The 18,090-nt window shown below is 44.3% G+C and overlaps 1 protein-coding gene across 2 annotated transcripts in view; it reads left to right on the plus strand.

Annotated features, from left to right (window-relative positions):
• Positions 1–18,090, plus strand: part of LOC138814922 (IQ domain-containing protein K-like) — a 68,609-nt gene that overhangs the window by 39,394 nt on the left and 11,125 nt on the right. For both annotated transcript variants that reach the window (XM_070004048.1, XM_070004049.1), the window contains one exon: positions 10,725–10,836. In XM_070004048.1, the coding sequence (XP_069860149.1) occupies positions 10,725–10,836 (112 nt within the window). The remainder of the gene's footprint in view (positions 1–10,724; positions 10,837–18,090) is intronic.

Raw genomic sequence — 18,090 nt, forward strand, 5'->3', positions numbered from 1 at the left:
TGAGCCACTGGCACCTGGCTGCTCCATGTCCCTATCAACACTTGGTATGGTCAGTCCTACTTTTTTTTTTTGAGATAGGTCTTGTTATATTTCCCAGGCTGGCTTTGAACTCCTAGACTCCAAGGATTCTCCTGCCTTATCTTCCCAAGAAGCTGGGACTAGAGACTTGTGCCACCACAACTAGAGAGTCTTTTTGAATTTTAACCATTCTAGCAGTAGATACGTGTGTTCAGCTAGGTTTCATGAGTTACATGTTACAGACAGTAAAGTTTACCCTGTCTGATGTCCAGATTCTTGAGTTTTGATAACCTAACCATTACCACAGCTAAGATATAGAACACATTGTACATCATCCCCAACATTCCTTCATTTTCTTTTGTGGTCCTCAGAAATTGATTTGTTTTCTGCTCTGGTAGTTTTTGCCTTTTCTGGAATATGATATAAATGGCATCATAAAGGACGGGGCCTTAGCTTGATGCACTTGAAGTTCTCTCTTTGTATCTAGGTGTCTGGGAAGTCCCTTTCTTCTTTATTGCCAAATACTATTCCACTGTGGAGCACCAGAAGAGAAGAAATACAAGGCGGGTATTCATAGCCTGCTGATGAGTACATATGTGGAAGTTTCATGACTGGCCTGTTCGTACCCCTGGGGTGCATAGCAGTGCTCTTGTACTTATGCTGGCATCTATGGAGCCCGGGAAGATTGTAACTTTCCACAATCATTTGGCACCACATTGGCACACCTAGATCTCTTCTGAATGCTTACATCTAAAGGCAGACATACTTTCAACAGGTAGCGGATGGGTAATAAATCAGCCAGTCTTTTTTCCATTCAAAATCCTGTGACCCAACTGGAGCCCCGAGGAAGCAGGACAGAGGTCAGCCTCCATATTTATTTCCCCATAAAGTCAGTTGTTTTAGGGTCCCTGTTCCTTTTCCTTTCTGCTTCCTCTCAGCTGCTTGGCTTCCTCCTGTCACTGGGCTGCCTCATGGCTTTCCTGAGCTTCCTCTTCCTCCCTCTCCCGTCCCTGGTAGGCAGCTGCTTCCTGGACAGTGGGAGCAGGTGGGGGTAGGCAAAGCAGGTTTCCTCCCTTTGTACTGCTCTAGAGTCATTGCTGCTGTCCCCCCCTCTGGGGACCACCAGCATCATCAGGTGAACCAATGTCACCTAAAGTAGCACTTCCGGCCTCAGGAAGGGGCTGGTGGAGTTTCTGCTAAGGTGTGAGTCATATTTTCCTGCTCAATCATACAAGGCCTAGGGCTGTTGAAGGTAATTAAATATTTGACTACTTTGGAGTACACGCGTGTGTACTTCTGTGTGTGGTGTTGCTGGAGAGTGAACTGGAGTCTTTCACATTCTAGGCAAATACTCTACTACTGCAGGCTGTGAGTTTTTTTTTGTTGTTGTTGTTTGTTTTTGCAGTTACTTTGATAGAAAATTTGAATGCAGTAGAATAGATTAATTAAGAAAAACTCTGCCTTTTACTTTCCTTTTCTTTCTTTTGCTTTTTTAGTTATTTTTCAGATAAAGTTTTGAGTGTTTGCCTAGGGCCAGTGTGGACTTTGATCCCCCCTACCTAAGACCTCTAGTACAGCTGGGACCACTGTCAGGCATGCACCTTGGGGGCTGAGATAGTGTCTCCCTAACATTTCCCCCATTCTGACCTTGTACCATGATCATCTCAATCTGTCTCTGGAATAGCTGGAATCACAGGCATGAGCTACCATTCTTGGCTCCCACTTGGCTTTGAATAAGGTCCTCAGGATGATTCTTGGCTTCTAAACTTTGGAAGCAGTGCTGTAGGTGACAATTGCAAATCCTGGCTTACAAATGCTGTGGCCTTCAGTAAAATGGTTTTCCTAAGCCTCAGTTTTCTTTCTTGTTAATAGCGCTTCTCTTCCCCTCCCTGGGTTCTGTACAAGGGTGCTGATGATAATGGGGCACACCAGCACTCCACATAGTACCTGGCCCTGGATCAGGATTTGGAACTACCAGCTCTTTTCTTTACTGACGTCCTCTGATCTGCCTGAGTTTCTCTGAGAACACATTCCTGACCATTTCCTGACAGTGACCCCTAAATGCTGGCTTTACTTCCCATCCAAGAAAATCCTGGGTCTTTAAAATGTCCTTGAGCTCTGGTGATAAAGAAGACCTTTTGTGTGTGCCTGGTAGGATTCTGGCTGTACCCTCAGAGGGTGGGCGCCTCATTTCCATGGTCAGCCTCTAGCCTCAGTTCTCAGGGCAATGGCAGCCCTACCCCCCGCCACCCCCCCCCCCCCCGCGCCTTCCCCCTCCCCTGTCCCCCAATCCCCGCCCTGAAGCCTGAACTAGGCCAGCACTGCACACAGAGGCTTCGGGTTGCCCTGAGCTTAGCTTTCCAGGCCAGGCCCTTCCCCTTGCCCTTCCCCCACCTGCTCTTGTGTTGAAATATACTCAGAGTAATAGTTAGAAATGCATCTCCCTCCATACACCTGGGAAAGGATTTGCCAGTTTGCTAGGCTGTAAGGAACCCCCTCCCCCTTATAACTACCTAGTCATAGTATACCCCCAAGAACGTGGGAGGGAGGAAGCTGCTAAATCAAACCCAAGATTTGCCCATGGTATACTTAGGGTTCACCCCAGTGGGCTGGCCTTGGAGCTCAGGGCTTGAGCAGCCAGGATATCAATCCTTCCTCCCTTGCATGAGACCTTGGGTTAGCAATGAACTTCTCAGAGCCTCCCTTTTTTCACCCTAAAATATGGCTGAGAATAACCCTTGTTCCTAGGGTTGTAAAAGGAGTAAATGAGGAAACCACACATAAGCAGGACTGGCCAGATCATTCAAAGAGCCCTTTGCTTAAAGTAAGCAAGAATTTCTGGCCAGATGTGGTAGTGCAGGCCTGTAATCCCAGCATTCAGAAGGCCGAGGCAAGAGGATCATGAATTCAAGACCAGTCTAGGTGGCATAGCAAGGCCTTATTTTTAAAATCAGCAGAACATAATATGAGTACCTGCTAAGACCTGGCCTGTGGCACTTCTCTGGCATCTCTGTTCCCAACTCTCCCAGAGTCCTTTTCTTTGAGGTGCTGAATGACTTCCTTTCAAGGCAGAGTTAACAGGGATGGTCCATAGCAGAGATTTACTCCCTTCTGCGTAATAACAAGCGGTCCTAATACTGGGTGACTTAAATCCAAACAGTTGATTTTTTTCCCCACGATGCTGTGTCTGGGCTAGGTGTTCCTTTGTTGGTCTCCCCTGGGTTCACTTGTGGCCAAGTTCAGCTCTGACGGGCCTGGCCAGTGCTTATAACTGATGGCAGAAGGGATCAAGGGAATGAGGCAAAGCCAGAACCTTCCAGCCTCAGAGGCCCAGACTCTGGAACCTGCAGAGCAGCACTTGTGTTACCTTTTGTGGGTCAAGGCAGGTCATGAGGCTTACCTGGATCCCAAGGTTCTCTGATGGGAAGAAAGAGCTGTGGATGAGTGATGTGCGCACACTTAGAGCCAAGGCTGCCAATCTTACCTGTACCTCTGAACTTCCTGCACAGCTCTGAAGCCATCTGTGAAATCACAGGATTTTTTTTATTTATTTGCCTAAGCAACTCCAATGAACAGCCCTGAGAACTACTACTTCACATTCTGACTGTTGGGGTTCAAGGTCAGGGCTGCAGGAAGTTCTCAACCAGGAAAGTGTTTCTCCTGTCTAGGGATTAGTTTATTGGTTAAAAATGGACAGCAATAGTGCCTACTTTATTGATAGGCAATTAATATGTATAAAACTCCTGGAGTAGCCCTGGCACGAGTGGAAATTGACATAAACATCACCTCTAAATACCAGTGGGAAGGCAGGGGTCAAAGCATTGTGTATTGCTGGGCACTGATGTCTCATGCCTATAATCCTAGCTAATCAAGAAGCTGAGGCCTGAGGATCTTGGTTTGAAGCCTGCCTGCTCAAGCAGACAAATCTGAGAGACTCCTGTCTCCAATTAACCAGCAAAAAGCCAAAAGTGGAGGTGTTGTAGTTCAAGTGGTAGAGCATTAGCATTGAGTGAAAAATCTAAGGAACAGTGCCCAGGCCCTGAGTTCAATCCCTAGTACTGGCACAACAAACCTACCAACCAAATAAACCCCACAAAGCCTTATGTACTAATAGCATAGTTTGTTATAATTTACTGCCCATAAATCACTGGAAAGCTCATCGAATACCTTACATGCTTTTGCAATGTCCTCCTTCCCTGATTCTGTGGGCAAACAAGGGGCCCCAGAGGAGATGGTGAACTTTATGTGAACTGCCATCACTGAGCTGTTGGGGGAAGTTCCACTCCGTTCTTCCGAAGTACAAGTACATACTGTGACCTGGCTTTATTATTAAAAGGATGTTCATGCCGAATAGGCGTGGCTTCCTGGGAGAAGCCTTTTCAGCCCAGGACTGCAAGACTTCCCCACCAAGAGCAGCTGCTCTGTGAGTCACCGGGCCGCGCCTTCCTGACCTGCCACTAATAACCCAGCACTCCCGCTTGCCTCAGGAGGTCAGGATTTGCAGTCAGCTAGGAGGCATTCCTGACGAAACAGAAACAGAGGCCCTACAGATGTTAGGGGTGGGTCTGGCAGTGTTTCTTGCAGGAGAGCAGGACACCCCAAACCTTGCTAGAATCTCCTGGGGATCAGACTGAACATACCAAAGAAATCTTCCGTCCATTTCACACGAGTGGATGAGAACATTCAGGGATAGGGCTCTAGGGCTGTGTTTTTAACATGTGCCCTAAGTGGTATCAGTGCCATTGGATGAGTTTAGGACAATGTCTTGCAGTAAAATTAACACAATACATGTAGAAGGAAGGGAGAAAAAAGAAGAGGGTAGGGCTGTAGCTTTACTGTTCACTCAATAGTAAGTGCAGGGGTTGGCAAATTATAATTGATGGGCAAGGCAACATCCAGCCCCCTTCCTGTTTATTTATTTATATGATCATGAACTCAGGGACTGGACACTCTCTGAGCTAGCGCTCTGAGCTTAAGGCTAGTGCTCTATCACTTTGAGCCACAGTACCACTTCTGGTTTTCTGTTGGCTAAGAGTCTCACAGACTTTCTTACCCAGGCTGTCTTCAAACCACATACTTAGATCTCAGTCTACTAAGTAGCTAGGATTACAGGCATGAACTACCAGTACCTGGCTTCTTCTCTGATCTTTTGTGAAGTTTTATTGGAACACTACCATGCCCATATTGAACATTGTCTACATTGACTTTTGTGATATAATGGCAAAGTTGCTCTGACAGAGACTGCATGGTACCAAAGACAAAAATATTTACTATCTGATTCTTTTCAAAACGAAACAAAACAACATTTACTGGCCTTGGATAAGAAACATGAGCTGAGACCTGGGCAAACAGAGTCGGAACTATGACCTTCGATAGTTATATGCTCATTATAAATCAATCAATCTGACAAGGAAGAAGGGAGTCAGCAAATAGAACCAACTACAAAAATTCAGGTTCCGAAGATAGCAAGTTGATACAAAAATTCAGGTTCCCAAGAACAGCAAGTTGAGTTTATCAAATAAGGAACAATTATAGAGATTTAGTAGAAAAAGTAATTAAACCTTGCTGAAAAGACTAAGGCAGTATGGCAACAGAAAAGGACTAAGTACAAATTCTAGAAGTGCGAACACCTGAGTGAATGGACTAAAGTAGTCTTTCAGTGATTTCAGAAAGCAGGTGGATTTCAGGGGTGGATTAACTAGTAGGTAGACACAGCTAGAGCAATACTTAGTAGACTGAGAGACAGCTCCTGGGGAGAGAATGATGCTGACCCACAGAGACGAGGGAATGTGAAAAAGCATTTGAAGAGACAAGGTCAGAAGGAGACGACCTAACACAAATGTAATAGGAACCCTAGAAGGACAAACCATGTTTCCAAGGACACTGAGAATATTCTGAAGTTGAAGACATGCAGATCCTGAACCAGCTAAATATAGACAAAGCCACACCAAATTAAAAAAAAAAATGCTTCATGATGAAACTATGGGATATGCCAAAAGCAGAAAAGATGCCTTAGAGCTGTCTTACAGGAAAGCTCACCCACACAGGAGAAACAAGAGGCTGATTACAGACTTGTGATCAACAGAATATGCCAGAAGACAGCCAAAGAGTAATATCTCCTAGTCCTGAGGGCAAATCACACGGAACCTAGAATTATACACCCACGAAACCATCATTGGGAGAAGGAGCTATAAATAAGAGGCATTTTCAGACATGTCTCTTGCTGAAAGATCTCCTAAATGATATACTGGAATCAGAAGGAAACCAGATCCATCAGGAAGGAGAGGGAGGGGGTGCAGGACCCTGTGTTGAAAGAAGTCAATAGACCCCAATAGTAAGAACCAGATGGAGATAAAGACGAGGAAAACCAAACACCAGACAACAATAATATGAAAGTTGAGAGCAAAATTAATGAAAGTTGAGAGCAAGATTAGAGTTGAAGCATTCTAATGTCTCTGCCTTGTTTGAAAGGCTAGATAGATTCCTTCTTCTTTAAACTTGGTTATTACATTGTACGAACATTAAAGAAAAAAGTAGAATGTATACTAACACATAAGAAGGAAGCACCTGGAATATAGGAAATCAAGAGCAAGAAAGGAAAATAGAAATTTGATTTACAAAAAAAAAAAAAAGGCAAGGGAGCTACAAACAAATATATCACTAACCATAGTAAAAGCAAATAGAATAAACTCCTCTGATTTTCAGATGGGATTTCAAGATGAAACTGCCTCTCTGCTAGAGGTATTGGTGACACAAATGACCCCAAATGGTTGCAAGCAAGGCACTTTGATAAAGGCTGTTGGTCTTTAAGGGGTGAGGATCAGAAAAAGAGAAATTAATAGGGAGGGCTATTCTAATGAAAATATATGCACGTCTGAAATACTATAGTGAAACCCATTGGTATACAGTTAATACACACTTTAAAAAATGAGTGACAGGAAAATAAAACAGGCTCAGATGAGGATAGCGGGTATTAGCAGAAGGAGGGAGGGCTGATGACGAGGGAGACTGAGGATGAACACGGTCCTCATAGTTATTTGCATGTATGAAAATAGAAAAATGAAACCTGTTGAAATTGTTTCAAGAAGGAGGAAGAGAGATGGGGAGAGCAGGAAAGGAGGTGAGATCAATTGGGATATGTTGTTTACATGTATGAAAATGTCACAATGAAGCCCAATGTAATACTACTAATAGAAGGGAAATGGCTGGGTGCCAGTAGCTACTCAGAAGGCTGAGGTCTGAGGATTACAGTTCAAAGTCAGCCTGGGCAGGAAACTGCGACTCTGATCTCTGAGCTGTAGCTCAAGTAATGGAGTGTTGGCCTTGGGTGAAAAACAAAACAAAACAAAACTAAGGGACAGTGTCCAAGCTCTGAGTTCAAGCCTGAGTACTAGTACAGACAGACAGACAGACACATACACACACACACACACACACACACACACACACATACACACACACACACACACACACACACAAACACACACACAAACACACATGGGAATGTAAAGGACTGGCACAAGATCTACAACACAAGTACTAACTTAAGCAGGGTGACCTAACATTTAGTAGCAGAGAAAATAGACTTTAAGACAAACAAATAAAAAAAATCATTGTCAGGGCTACAGATGGTTTTTATGATAAAGGACTACTGATATTTTCTATTTAGTTAAATGACTACCCTTCACATCCACCTGACTGAATTCACCACTCAGCCTGGACTGACACCGCTTCTGCTTGGGAACAACCCTCCCTGAAAGCCCCAAACCACTCTTAAGAGGCACGGTGTCCTTTTGCAGAAGAATTTTGGGCTCAGTGCCAGTGGCTAGATGCTATCTACCAGTTTGCAAAATGAGTTCCTTGAGACCATAAAAAACATAACAACCAGAATGAGAAGCCAGCTTTGGTCTTGTTTTGATTTTGCTAAAGAAAAAGATCTTCAACAAAGCTTCCTTACAGAGAGAAAATGGAATCAATGAGTTGTGAGTACATTTTTTTTTCCATGGGGCTTGAACTCAAGGACTGGGTGCTGTGAGCTTTTTTGCTCAAGGCTAATGCTCTAACACTTTAGAACCACAGCTCCACTTCTGGTTTTCTGATCCATAATTAAAGATTAGTCTCATAACACTTTCCTGCCCGGTTTGGCTTTGAACCATGCTCCTCAGATCTCAGCCTCCTGAGTAGCCAGGATTACAAGTGTGAGCCACTGGCACCCAGCAAGTGCAAATATTTTATTGGGTGATTAAAAGAGATTTTTACCTGTATGTTGAAACTGGATTGTCTTGAGGTTAAAGGTCTTCAGTATAATCTTTAGTATATCAGGGCATAGCAGAAATGTCGTAAGAGAGAAAGAGAAAAAGGAAGGAAGAAGGAAGGAAAAAGAAAGATGTTAAGATATTGAGAGCTTATATTTTTAGCGTTTTAGATGCATTGTCACAGCTTTTTCTCATTAGGGAGTAAATATTTTTATGGATGAAGAAATTAAGGCTTGGAGACCTTAAACAACTTGTTAGGTTCCTCAGCAGAGCTGAGGTTCTATCCTCAGGGCAGGGGGCGGGGTGTCTTATAGATAGTTGGCTTTTGGAACCAACATGGCGCCCTGGGTTACATTAGTCATTAATAAGAATTTGATGGTTTCATGGGCATTTTTAGAAAAGTTGCCACCTGGGCTCAGTGATAGAGTGCTTGCCTAGCAAGGTTCCATCCTCAACACAAAAACAAGCCAAATAAAAATTAGCATCCACACAAGACATTTTTGTGTCTTTTTTATTTTATTTTTTTATTATTATAAAAATGTTGTACAGAGGGGTTACAGTTTCATGAGTAGGGTAATGAGTACATTTCGTAGCGAGCATTGTTACCTTCTCCTTTATTTTCCCCCTACCATCACTTCCCTCCCCCCCAACTCCTCCCACCCCCCCCATATTGTAAAGTTTGTTTTCAGTGTAGTGTCCTGTACATATCTTTGTCACAATGGGTCAGCCTGTATCCCCGTTTAAGCGTTCTGCAATATCCCTTCCCCTCCCCAAATTAAAAAAAATATATATACAAGGTGCAGAACACCGGCATCAAATCCAGGGGAAACAGGTTATTCCATGGCAGGAGAACATACAATAGAAACAAAAGAATCACATAGTGCATTGTAAGTACATTAAAAACACTAGCAAGCAAGAAAAAACCCCAAAAACCTCTTGTGTCCCTGTCTTGGGGTGCATTTTGTTTAACATTATCTCATGGTCATATGTACATAGCCTTTGACCTACTCTGCTTGTCCTAGATATGTACTAATCACTGCAAATAGGGGAAACCATGGGACCTATGTTTCTTTGGGCCTGACTTACTTCACTTAATATGATTTTTTCCAAGTCTTTTTATTTCCTAATGAAAGAGGCAATGTCTTTCTTTCTGATGGAGGCATAGAATTCCATTTGTGTATATGTGTGTGTGTGTGTGTGTGTGTGTGTGTGTGTGTGTGTGTGTGTGTGTATCACATTTTCTCGATCCATTCATCTACTGAGGGGCATCGGGGTTGGTTCCATAAATTAGCTCTGGTAAATAATGCTGCGATAAACATGGTTGTGCTGGAAGCTTTGTTATGACCTTGTTTATGATCGTTTGGGTAAATGCCCAAAAGTGGGATTGTTGGGTCATAAGGGAGCTCTATGTGGAGTCTTTTGAGGAACCTCCATACTGCTTTCCAGACACTCATAGATTCTTATAGACCTTGTTGTCCAATAGAATAAGGCACCAGTAAGAACACTTGAAATACAGCTATCCAAAATGGTGTTGTTAAGTTCAAAAAAGTGCCATGTGCCTTAGCATTGAAATGACAAAAGCTCTGTGATATTGCAGTTAAAATAAGGTACATTATTGTGTGTGTGTGTGTGTGTGTGTGTGTGTGTGTGTGTGTGTGTGTGTGTTCTAGCTTGGCTTTTTCAACTCATGGCACTCCACTTGACCCAGGTCCCCCTCCCACCATTTTTGGCTTTTTACTGGTTAATTGGAAATCAGAGTCTCTTGGATTTATCTGTCTGGTCTGGCTTTGAACTTTGATCTTCAGATTTCAGCTTCCTGAGTAATTAAGATGACAGAAGTGAGCCACCAGCACCCAGCTAAGATACACTTTCAAAAGCCATCTCATCTTGTGGTTTCTCTTCAGACTATATAAATCTTTGGTTGTTGAGAAGCAGTCTCACCTGCTTATTTTTAGTTTTTAAAAGAACATTGAGGAAATGAAAAAGTATACATGACTCAGTTATATTTCCATTGATGGCACAAATCTAGAATGTTCCCAGGTTACCATTCTTATGTCAATGTTCATACAACCCCATTTGAACTCAAATATAGCATGAGATTTGGCAGTGTAGATAATTCATTGACAAGAGTGCTTCATTGAGACTCAAAAGTGCATCCAGTAGGGGTGGAGACATAGCTCAGTGGTAGAGTGCTTGCTAAACATGGGCAAAGCCCTGGGCTGGATCCCCAGCACTGCAAAATACAAAATAAATAAATAATGGTAGAGTTCCTACCTAGCAAATTTGAGGCCCTGAGTTCAAGTCCTAGTACTGTCAAATAAATAATAAATAATACATCTGCTTGGTGTGTAAAAGTTTTTCCACGTGTCATTAGTGTGCAACAGTGTAGAACTTTGTTAAAAATAAAAATACAAAGAGAGGGCTGTTAAAGCTTTCTGGTGATCTTTGCAGGTACGTTGCGATCCTGAGATTCAAGAGCTTCGTCAATGGCAGAAGAAACTCCGTGAAGACAAGCACATTCGCCAGCGGGTGCAAATGTTCTGGGCCAAACAAGAGCAGAAAGGTCAGTTGCACAGTTCCCAATCCTTAGTTCATTCCCTCATGTGAGGCTCTCGAAGGTGGGAGGTTTCTTAAGGCCATTGGTCTGCATGGAAGTCACTGTGGATGTAGAAGAAGCTGTGTGCATCAGGACTCTGTTCTAGAACGATGGTTGGCATAACATACTTCGCTTGCCCGTGTCCCTTCCTCAGGGACAACTTCAATGTCACCTTGTGTCTGTAGGTTTTTACTTTTTTTAAAGCTACACAACTAACCCATCATTTTGAAAACACAGTGTCTAGCAACATGATAGGTAGGTAGTCATTCTAAGTTGTCGATTGTGTCTGAATTTAAATAGTATTTAGTGCTTGTCTTTTCCTTTGTGATGGTTAATTTTATGTGTCAATTTGACTGGGTCTCAGGATGCCCAAAGAGCTGGTAAATGTTATTTCTGGGTACAGCTGGGAAGGTGTTTCCAAAACTTGACTTTTAACTGGGGTACTGGATAAAGTGGGGGCCCCTCCACAGGTCTATCATCCATTCTGTTGAGGCAGAGAACAGTGGTTGGATTCCCACTGCCTATCTGAGCGGAATGCTAGACTTTACCAGGCCAGGGGCTCCTATGTCTCAGCTTCCAGACCTGGGCTGGATATGTGGGGAGCAGCTGGGGGGACTTTCTGCCTCCATTGTGAGCCAGTACCATATTATAACAAATGTCTTCCTTTTACCTAATATTCTTCTTCCTTTTTAATATAAACAGGTAATCTCTCATTAATTATTTCACTGGAAATCCCTAATTACCCTCCCTGTCCTTTGAGAAGAAGAAGAAACAGAGAAACTTATGACACACAAAATACAAAGAATAACAAAACAAGGGATGTGAGGGCGATCTGGCTGCGACATCTGTCCCCCCATTGATCGCCAGTGTTGATTCGGCTGATCTGGCTGGCTAGACGGGTGTCCCCTTCCTCCCTCACCACTCCATGTGAGTCCCTCCCGAAGCTGCGTGCTTGGTCAAAGAGGACGACCATCCCCGATAGAGGAGGCCCGGTCTTCGGTCAAGGGTATACAAGTAGCTGAGTTCCCTGCTAGAACCTCCAAACAAGTTCTCAAAACAAGCACTCAACACCTGCTAGGCTTATATGTCCCTATTGTGTCCTACTTGCTATCATTCTTTTTATTTTTTGTGTGCAGGTACTGGGGCTTGAACTCAGGACTTCTTGCTCTTGCTTGTTTTTTTCTTCTCAAGGTTGTCACTCTACCACTTGAGCCACAGCTCCACTTCCAGCTTTCTGCTGGTTAACTGTACATAAGAGTCTCATGGACTCCACCAGACATCTGAATCTGCAGTTCTGGCTCACAAGCCCAGTTTTGCGAATTCTTGGTTGTAGATTTATCTGTTCATAGTTGATCTAGAGCATCCTACTCAAGTGGAACCTGCATGGGGAGATCCAGCTTTGCCTGTCTCACTTCCTTGACTTGTGCCTAGTCCTGGTCAACACAGAACAAAAAGGGATGAATGTGTGAATGGGTGAGTGGATAGATGGATGGATGGATAGATGGTGGGTGGGTAGATAGATGGATGATTGGATGGGTGAATGATGATGGGTGTATGATGAATGGACAGATGATGAATGATGGGCAGATGATGGATGGATGGGTGTATGATGGATGGACACATGAGGAATAGATGATGGATGGATGGATGGATGGATGGATGGATGGATGGATGGATGGATGGGTGAACGCTAGATGGATAATGGATAGATGAGTGGATGAGTTAGGAGGTTTAAATGAGCCACTGTGCAGGAGGTGGCTGCTACAGGGCAGGAGGGCAGTCATTGGCAGTCTGTGTGCCCTGTAAAGAAGCAGGGTGAGCAGTCACTGCTGTTTGCCTGGCTCAGCCCTGGTCCACTCCATGCACAACTGCTCCTTCATTTCACTTGGATGTTGGAAGACAGTGCTGGAATCAGTCAGAAGGTCAAAGGAAGTGCAGTGGGCTTATGATGGCTATTTCTCTGTGTTCTCTGGGGCTGATGTGCTGCAGGCTGATGGATGGAGTTGGAGATGGCTTTGGAGCAGGAAGAGGAGATGGGACTGGATGTGGTTATCAGCTTACAGGGAGCAGAGAGCAAGCAGTCCCATTCCAGCCAGGGGCCAATCTTGCCACCAGGGGCTCCACCACAATGTGTAGTCGTGAGGAAATGCAAGTTGGTGAAAGCCTGGGACACAGTCCTGGGACAGGCAGACAGACAGACAGACAAGAAAGAAGGAGGTGGGGGGAGAGAAAGAGAGAGAGAGAAAGGCTGAGGTCAGGTGAGGAGGAAGCTGTGTCTGGGTGCAGCTCAGTGATTGTGCCCTTGCCTATCTCATATACATACATGCATGTATGTACATGTGTGCATGCATGCACACACATATCAGCACACATGAGTGGACAATGACCAAATGTTTGAACTATACGTCTGTGCACATGAGCTTTACCTAGACAACCTCATGAAGCCTCAGTGTCCCCAGAGGTTGAAGGATTCCAGAAGCTGGTCTTTGCATGGGTCCCGGCTCAGAGGACACTCTGTGCCTTCACTGTCACAACCGTGTTAGGAGCTGTCTGTGTGTCACAGCAGTCTTGTGTTGGTTTCCTCTGAGAGACTCTGGGCAAGCAGAGTCGTTGGAGGGGTTCATCATGTTGCCCCAGTGCCCCTTTTCCTTCCTCCCACAGCCCAGCCCACAGCAGGGGGTCTGTACATACAGAGTAAGGGGATGAAGATCTGGGCTTCATTCTGCATAAGAATGAAGACAGGACCAGGAAGGTCAAGGGACTTACCCAGGGTCACACAGCAGTGGCAGGCTAGGGCTCCCCTCTGCCCTTTCTCTGTGCCATGTTGTAACATAACCTCCGCAGGGACAAGCCACTCTCTGGTTTGTTGTTCTTTGTGGTGCTGGGGGTGGGACCCAGAGCCTCATGCATGCTTAGCAAGGGCTGTACCATAGAGCTATGTCCCCAGCCCAAAGTGGTTTGTGAACCACTCCTAGATTCTCCCACAGATCTACCCTTTGCAGGAAATTCCATCAACAGTGAACTGCTTATTGTCTGGGCATTGAGGTTTTTTTTTCTGCTTATATCTTCAATGACTGAGACCAGTTGGTAAGGGTGACCTTATACTAACTGGGTGACATGGAAGTGTGGGCTTCTTGAAGTTCCACAGAGCTGAGCAGGGCACTGGTGGCTCACTCCACACCTGGCTGAATATATTTTTGGTTTTGTTTTCAACTTCATTTAAAAAAAAATCACAAAAACTCAAACTTGTCTGCATACTAATCCAATATACAAACATCATTTTAGGCTGCTGCTGTTGTACTCTGGTATTTATATTAGAAAAAGTTCTTCTTTTTTTTTTTTTTTTTTGAGCAACTTGGTGCAGACAGGTGGTCTAAGGAGAGGAATGTCAGCTGTTGGGACAGAATTCCGGTCATATATAACCAGTCTCATGTTACACTGAGTCAGGCTGCCATCCCAAACAGTATTTTCTTGTAGGACAGAATGGTATGAAGTTATCCTCCAGTCTCTAGCCATTGGGACAGATGCTTAAATTATTTTTAAATGTGTGTGTTAAAACGTTCAACCAGTGCAATTAAAAAGATGTCTAAGTCATGTTGGCGATCTTGTAAAAAATTCTGTCTCAGCCAGGCACTGCTGGCTTATGCCTGTAATCCTTGATATTCAAGAGGCTGAGATTTTAGGACTGAGATTCGAAGCCAGTGTGGGTAGGAAAGTCCATGAGACTCTTATGTCCAATTAACGACCAAAAAGCCAGAAGTGGAGCTGTTGCTCAAGTGTTAGGACACCAGACTTGAGTGAAAAAGCTTAGGGACATTGCCCAGACCCTGAGTTCAAGCCCCAGGATCAGTGCGTGCATGTGCATGTGCATGTGCATGCGTGCATGTGTACACACACACACACACACACACACACACACACACACACACACACACACACATACACACACACACACACACACCCTGTCTAGATTAACAGCATATTTTTTAGCTTCAGATGGTAATTGTTTTCAAATGTACTTTGTAATTGAATATCAGTAACGGAACACAATGGTACCTATCTTGATGGGTACAGAGCCAAAATAAGCATTGCCAAGAAGGAGGGGGGGGAAGGATTTGTCACCTGCCGCAGGTATGGAGAGTAGGGAACTATTTCAAAGCAGCCCTCCTGAAACCAAGGACATGGAGGGCTTATTCGGGAGCCTACACATGGTCCCTAGGCCAGCCCTTGGGTGGGCTCAGTGTAAGGTCACAGACAAAAAGGAAAGATGGTGTGCGGCTACTCAGTATGCCGAACTCAAGGTCATGAGGACCCCTTAGAAAGGTTAAAATGGTCCACAAAGATACTTTGGGGTGTATGCAGCTGAGTCATAGAGGTGGCAGTGGACAGGAGCGCTTCTGAGCATGCTGGCCCTCTTCAGAAAGTTTAAGCCAAAATAATAACACAAAGGATGCTGTGAAAGTGTGTTAACATGGGACTTTGCCCTCAATGGTGCCTGCCTCCAATAGCAGGCATCTTGTAGGCCCATGGAGAAAGGAGCTGTGGAGATGATTTCAGTAACCCAGCCGCAGATCAGATCGCATTGCCACCCTCACCAACAGGCAAATTTTCCTCATGGGTGCATTTTTATAGATTGAACTCTTTGAGCTTCAGCCACACTCTATTCCTTTTTTATTTATATTATTAGTTTCAGAGAGGGTCTTATTTTTGTTTAAGGACCTGCCTCAGACCTATGCCTCCTACAGATGTGGGATTACAGGTGTGAGCTACCACATCCAGCTGGGCCTTGTATAAAGAATCTCTGTTGTTCTTATTTATTTATTTATTGCCAGCCTTGGGGCTTGAACTCTGGGCCTAGGCACTGTCCCTGAGCCTCTTTGCAGTCAAGGCTAGAGCTATACCATTTGAGCCACAGTGTTACTTCCCAAAGAATCGAAATGACTTTATCACTTGACACTTTGAAGGCAAGGTAGGGAGAGGAAGGAGTATGTGATCTGTCAAAAGAGATTTAACTGTCTATTTCCTGCTTAAGCGGTTTGTAATAGTTATAGAAACATGCATGACGTAGTATTTTAGATAAACATTACTGAGTTTAAAATTAAGATTAGGGGAAAGAAATGAAGGCACTGAATGCTGTTAGTAAAATGCCGTAAGACTCTACAGTTGCTAGAGATTTATTTTTTATTTTAAAATACTAAACGCAAATAAAACTAATATATCTGGGTGTGATGGCTCAAGCCTGTAATCCTGGCTATTTGGGAAGTGGAGATTAAGGGACCATAGTTTGAAGCCAGTCCAGCTGCCCCCCACCCTCCCTCTCAAAAAATATATGAGACTCTGTTTCAACCAATGACTGAGTGAAGTGGTGCCTTCCTTGCCTTCCCCAGTAACTTGGGGAGGAACAAATAGGAGAATCAAAGCCCAGGAAGGACTGGGCATAAAGCAAGACCCTACCTTGAAAATCTGGGTACACATGGCTAAAGTGGTAGAACACCTATCTAGCAAGCACAAGGCCCTTAGTATGAAGATATATATATATATATATATACATACATACACATTTTAAAAGAAGTACAAGGCATTGCTCTAGTTAATATAAATCTGTGTTGCTTAATGATTAGCACAACTAAATTGTTGACCACATCAGTCATCTCCCATAATTACCACTTGAGTAGGTGTGTGTGTGGGGGTGAGGACATTTATGGTCTTCCCTCTTATCAAACTTCATGTAAACAGTAAAGTTTTGCTAACTACAGTCACCCTGCCACTCTCTCCATTAGATCCCCAGAAATGATTTGTCTTGTAACTGAAAGTTCAGCCCCATTCAACAAACACAGAAATATTCTTAGAGACAGGACAAAGAGGAAATGCAGTGTTAACTAAGTCACTATGACGTCTCTAAGCAAAAAGACAAACCAGTTATTCAGGAAACATTGGGCCCTTTTCTGATACCTTACACAATAGTGGCAAAAATGTTCCTATAATAAATAGAAATAGGGCTCTGAGCTTCCTAGAAGCCAGAGCAATAAAGAAAAGAGGATTGTTCAGAGTGTATTGTGTCCTCAAATGAAACAAGTTTCCTGGAAGCATACGCCTTCCTAGAGCTAAGATTCGTGGTTTTCACTCACAAATAGGTCTGGAGTACACACATAGTGGCCGATTTTCTTCCCTTTCTCCATCTGTTTAGAGCAGTGCTTCTACTAGGAGAAGATGAAATCCAGCAACAAGAGGAGCTAAAGAAACATTCCTTTCCCTGCTATAAGTTTAGATTGTATAACAAGTCCTGGCTTTTAAGATTTCACTACTGTTGAAAGGATTTTCTCAGGCTAGGGATGTAGCTTAGGGAAAGAGTGAACGCCTAGAATGCACAAGGCCCTGGGTTTGACCCCCAGCAAACAACACACACACACACACACACACACACACACACACACAAATGTGTTTAAGCACCTCACGCTGGAAGCTGGTAGCTCATGCCTATAATCCTAACTACTCAGGAGACTGAGATAGGATCATGGTTTAAAGCCAGCTCCGACAGGAAAGTCCGTGAGACTCTTATAAACTATCAGAAAACTGGAAGTGGTGCTGTGGCTCAAATGGTAGAGTGCTCGCCTTGAGCTGAAGAGCTGAGGGACAGTGCCCAGGCCAAGAGTTCAAGCCCCACAACTGACAAACAAACAACCCCCCTCCACACACACACAAAAACTAAGCACCTCACCCTGGCCAGGGTATCTGCAGTGACTTAGATGCTGCCTAGATTGCTTCTGGCACATATCTGGTGCCAGTCTCAAGTCTGAGCACCAGTTTTCCCTGCAGGTCTTACCCCTCTGTCAGGGAAAGATGCCACCATCTCCACTGACCACAAAAGCAGAACAGAGCTGGGAGGGCACCTGACCTGCCTAGGTAACACAGAGACCAGAGATTTAGACCCAGGTCTGCCTAGTGCCAAAGAGGCTGCCTAGGACCATCCACCAGCCCAAGTGTCTACTATAACACACTGGCCCAGCGGACCTTCCCATCAGGGACCACAGGATGGGCAGTGGCACCATCCTACCCTGCCTGCCAACACTGCAATGATGGCCACAGGCCACTGATATGTAGGGGAGGATGGGGGTAGGGGAGGCTGAGTACCTAATTCATCCCTCTTCCCTGCCCCTTTTCCCCTTCCAGTATGGTGGCTTGAACTCATGCCTTGCACTTGGGCATTCTGCTACTTTAGCT

The sequence above is a fragment of the Dipodomys merriami genome, unplaced genomic scaffold (assembly GCF_024711535.1).
Source record: "Dipodomys merriami isolate MVZ:Mamm:240054 unplaced genomic scaffold, mDipMer1.0.p SCAF_62, whole genome shotgun sequence".
Taxonomy (NCBI): Eukaryota; Metazoa; Chordata; class Mammalia; order Rodentia; family Heteromyidae; genus Dipodomys; species Dipodomys merriami.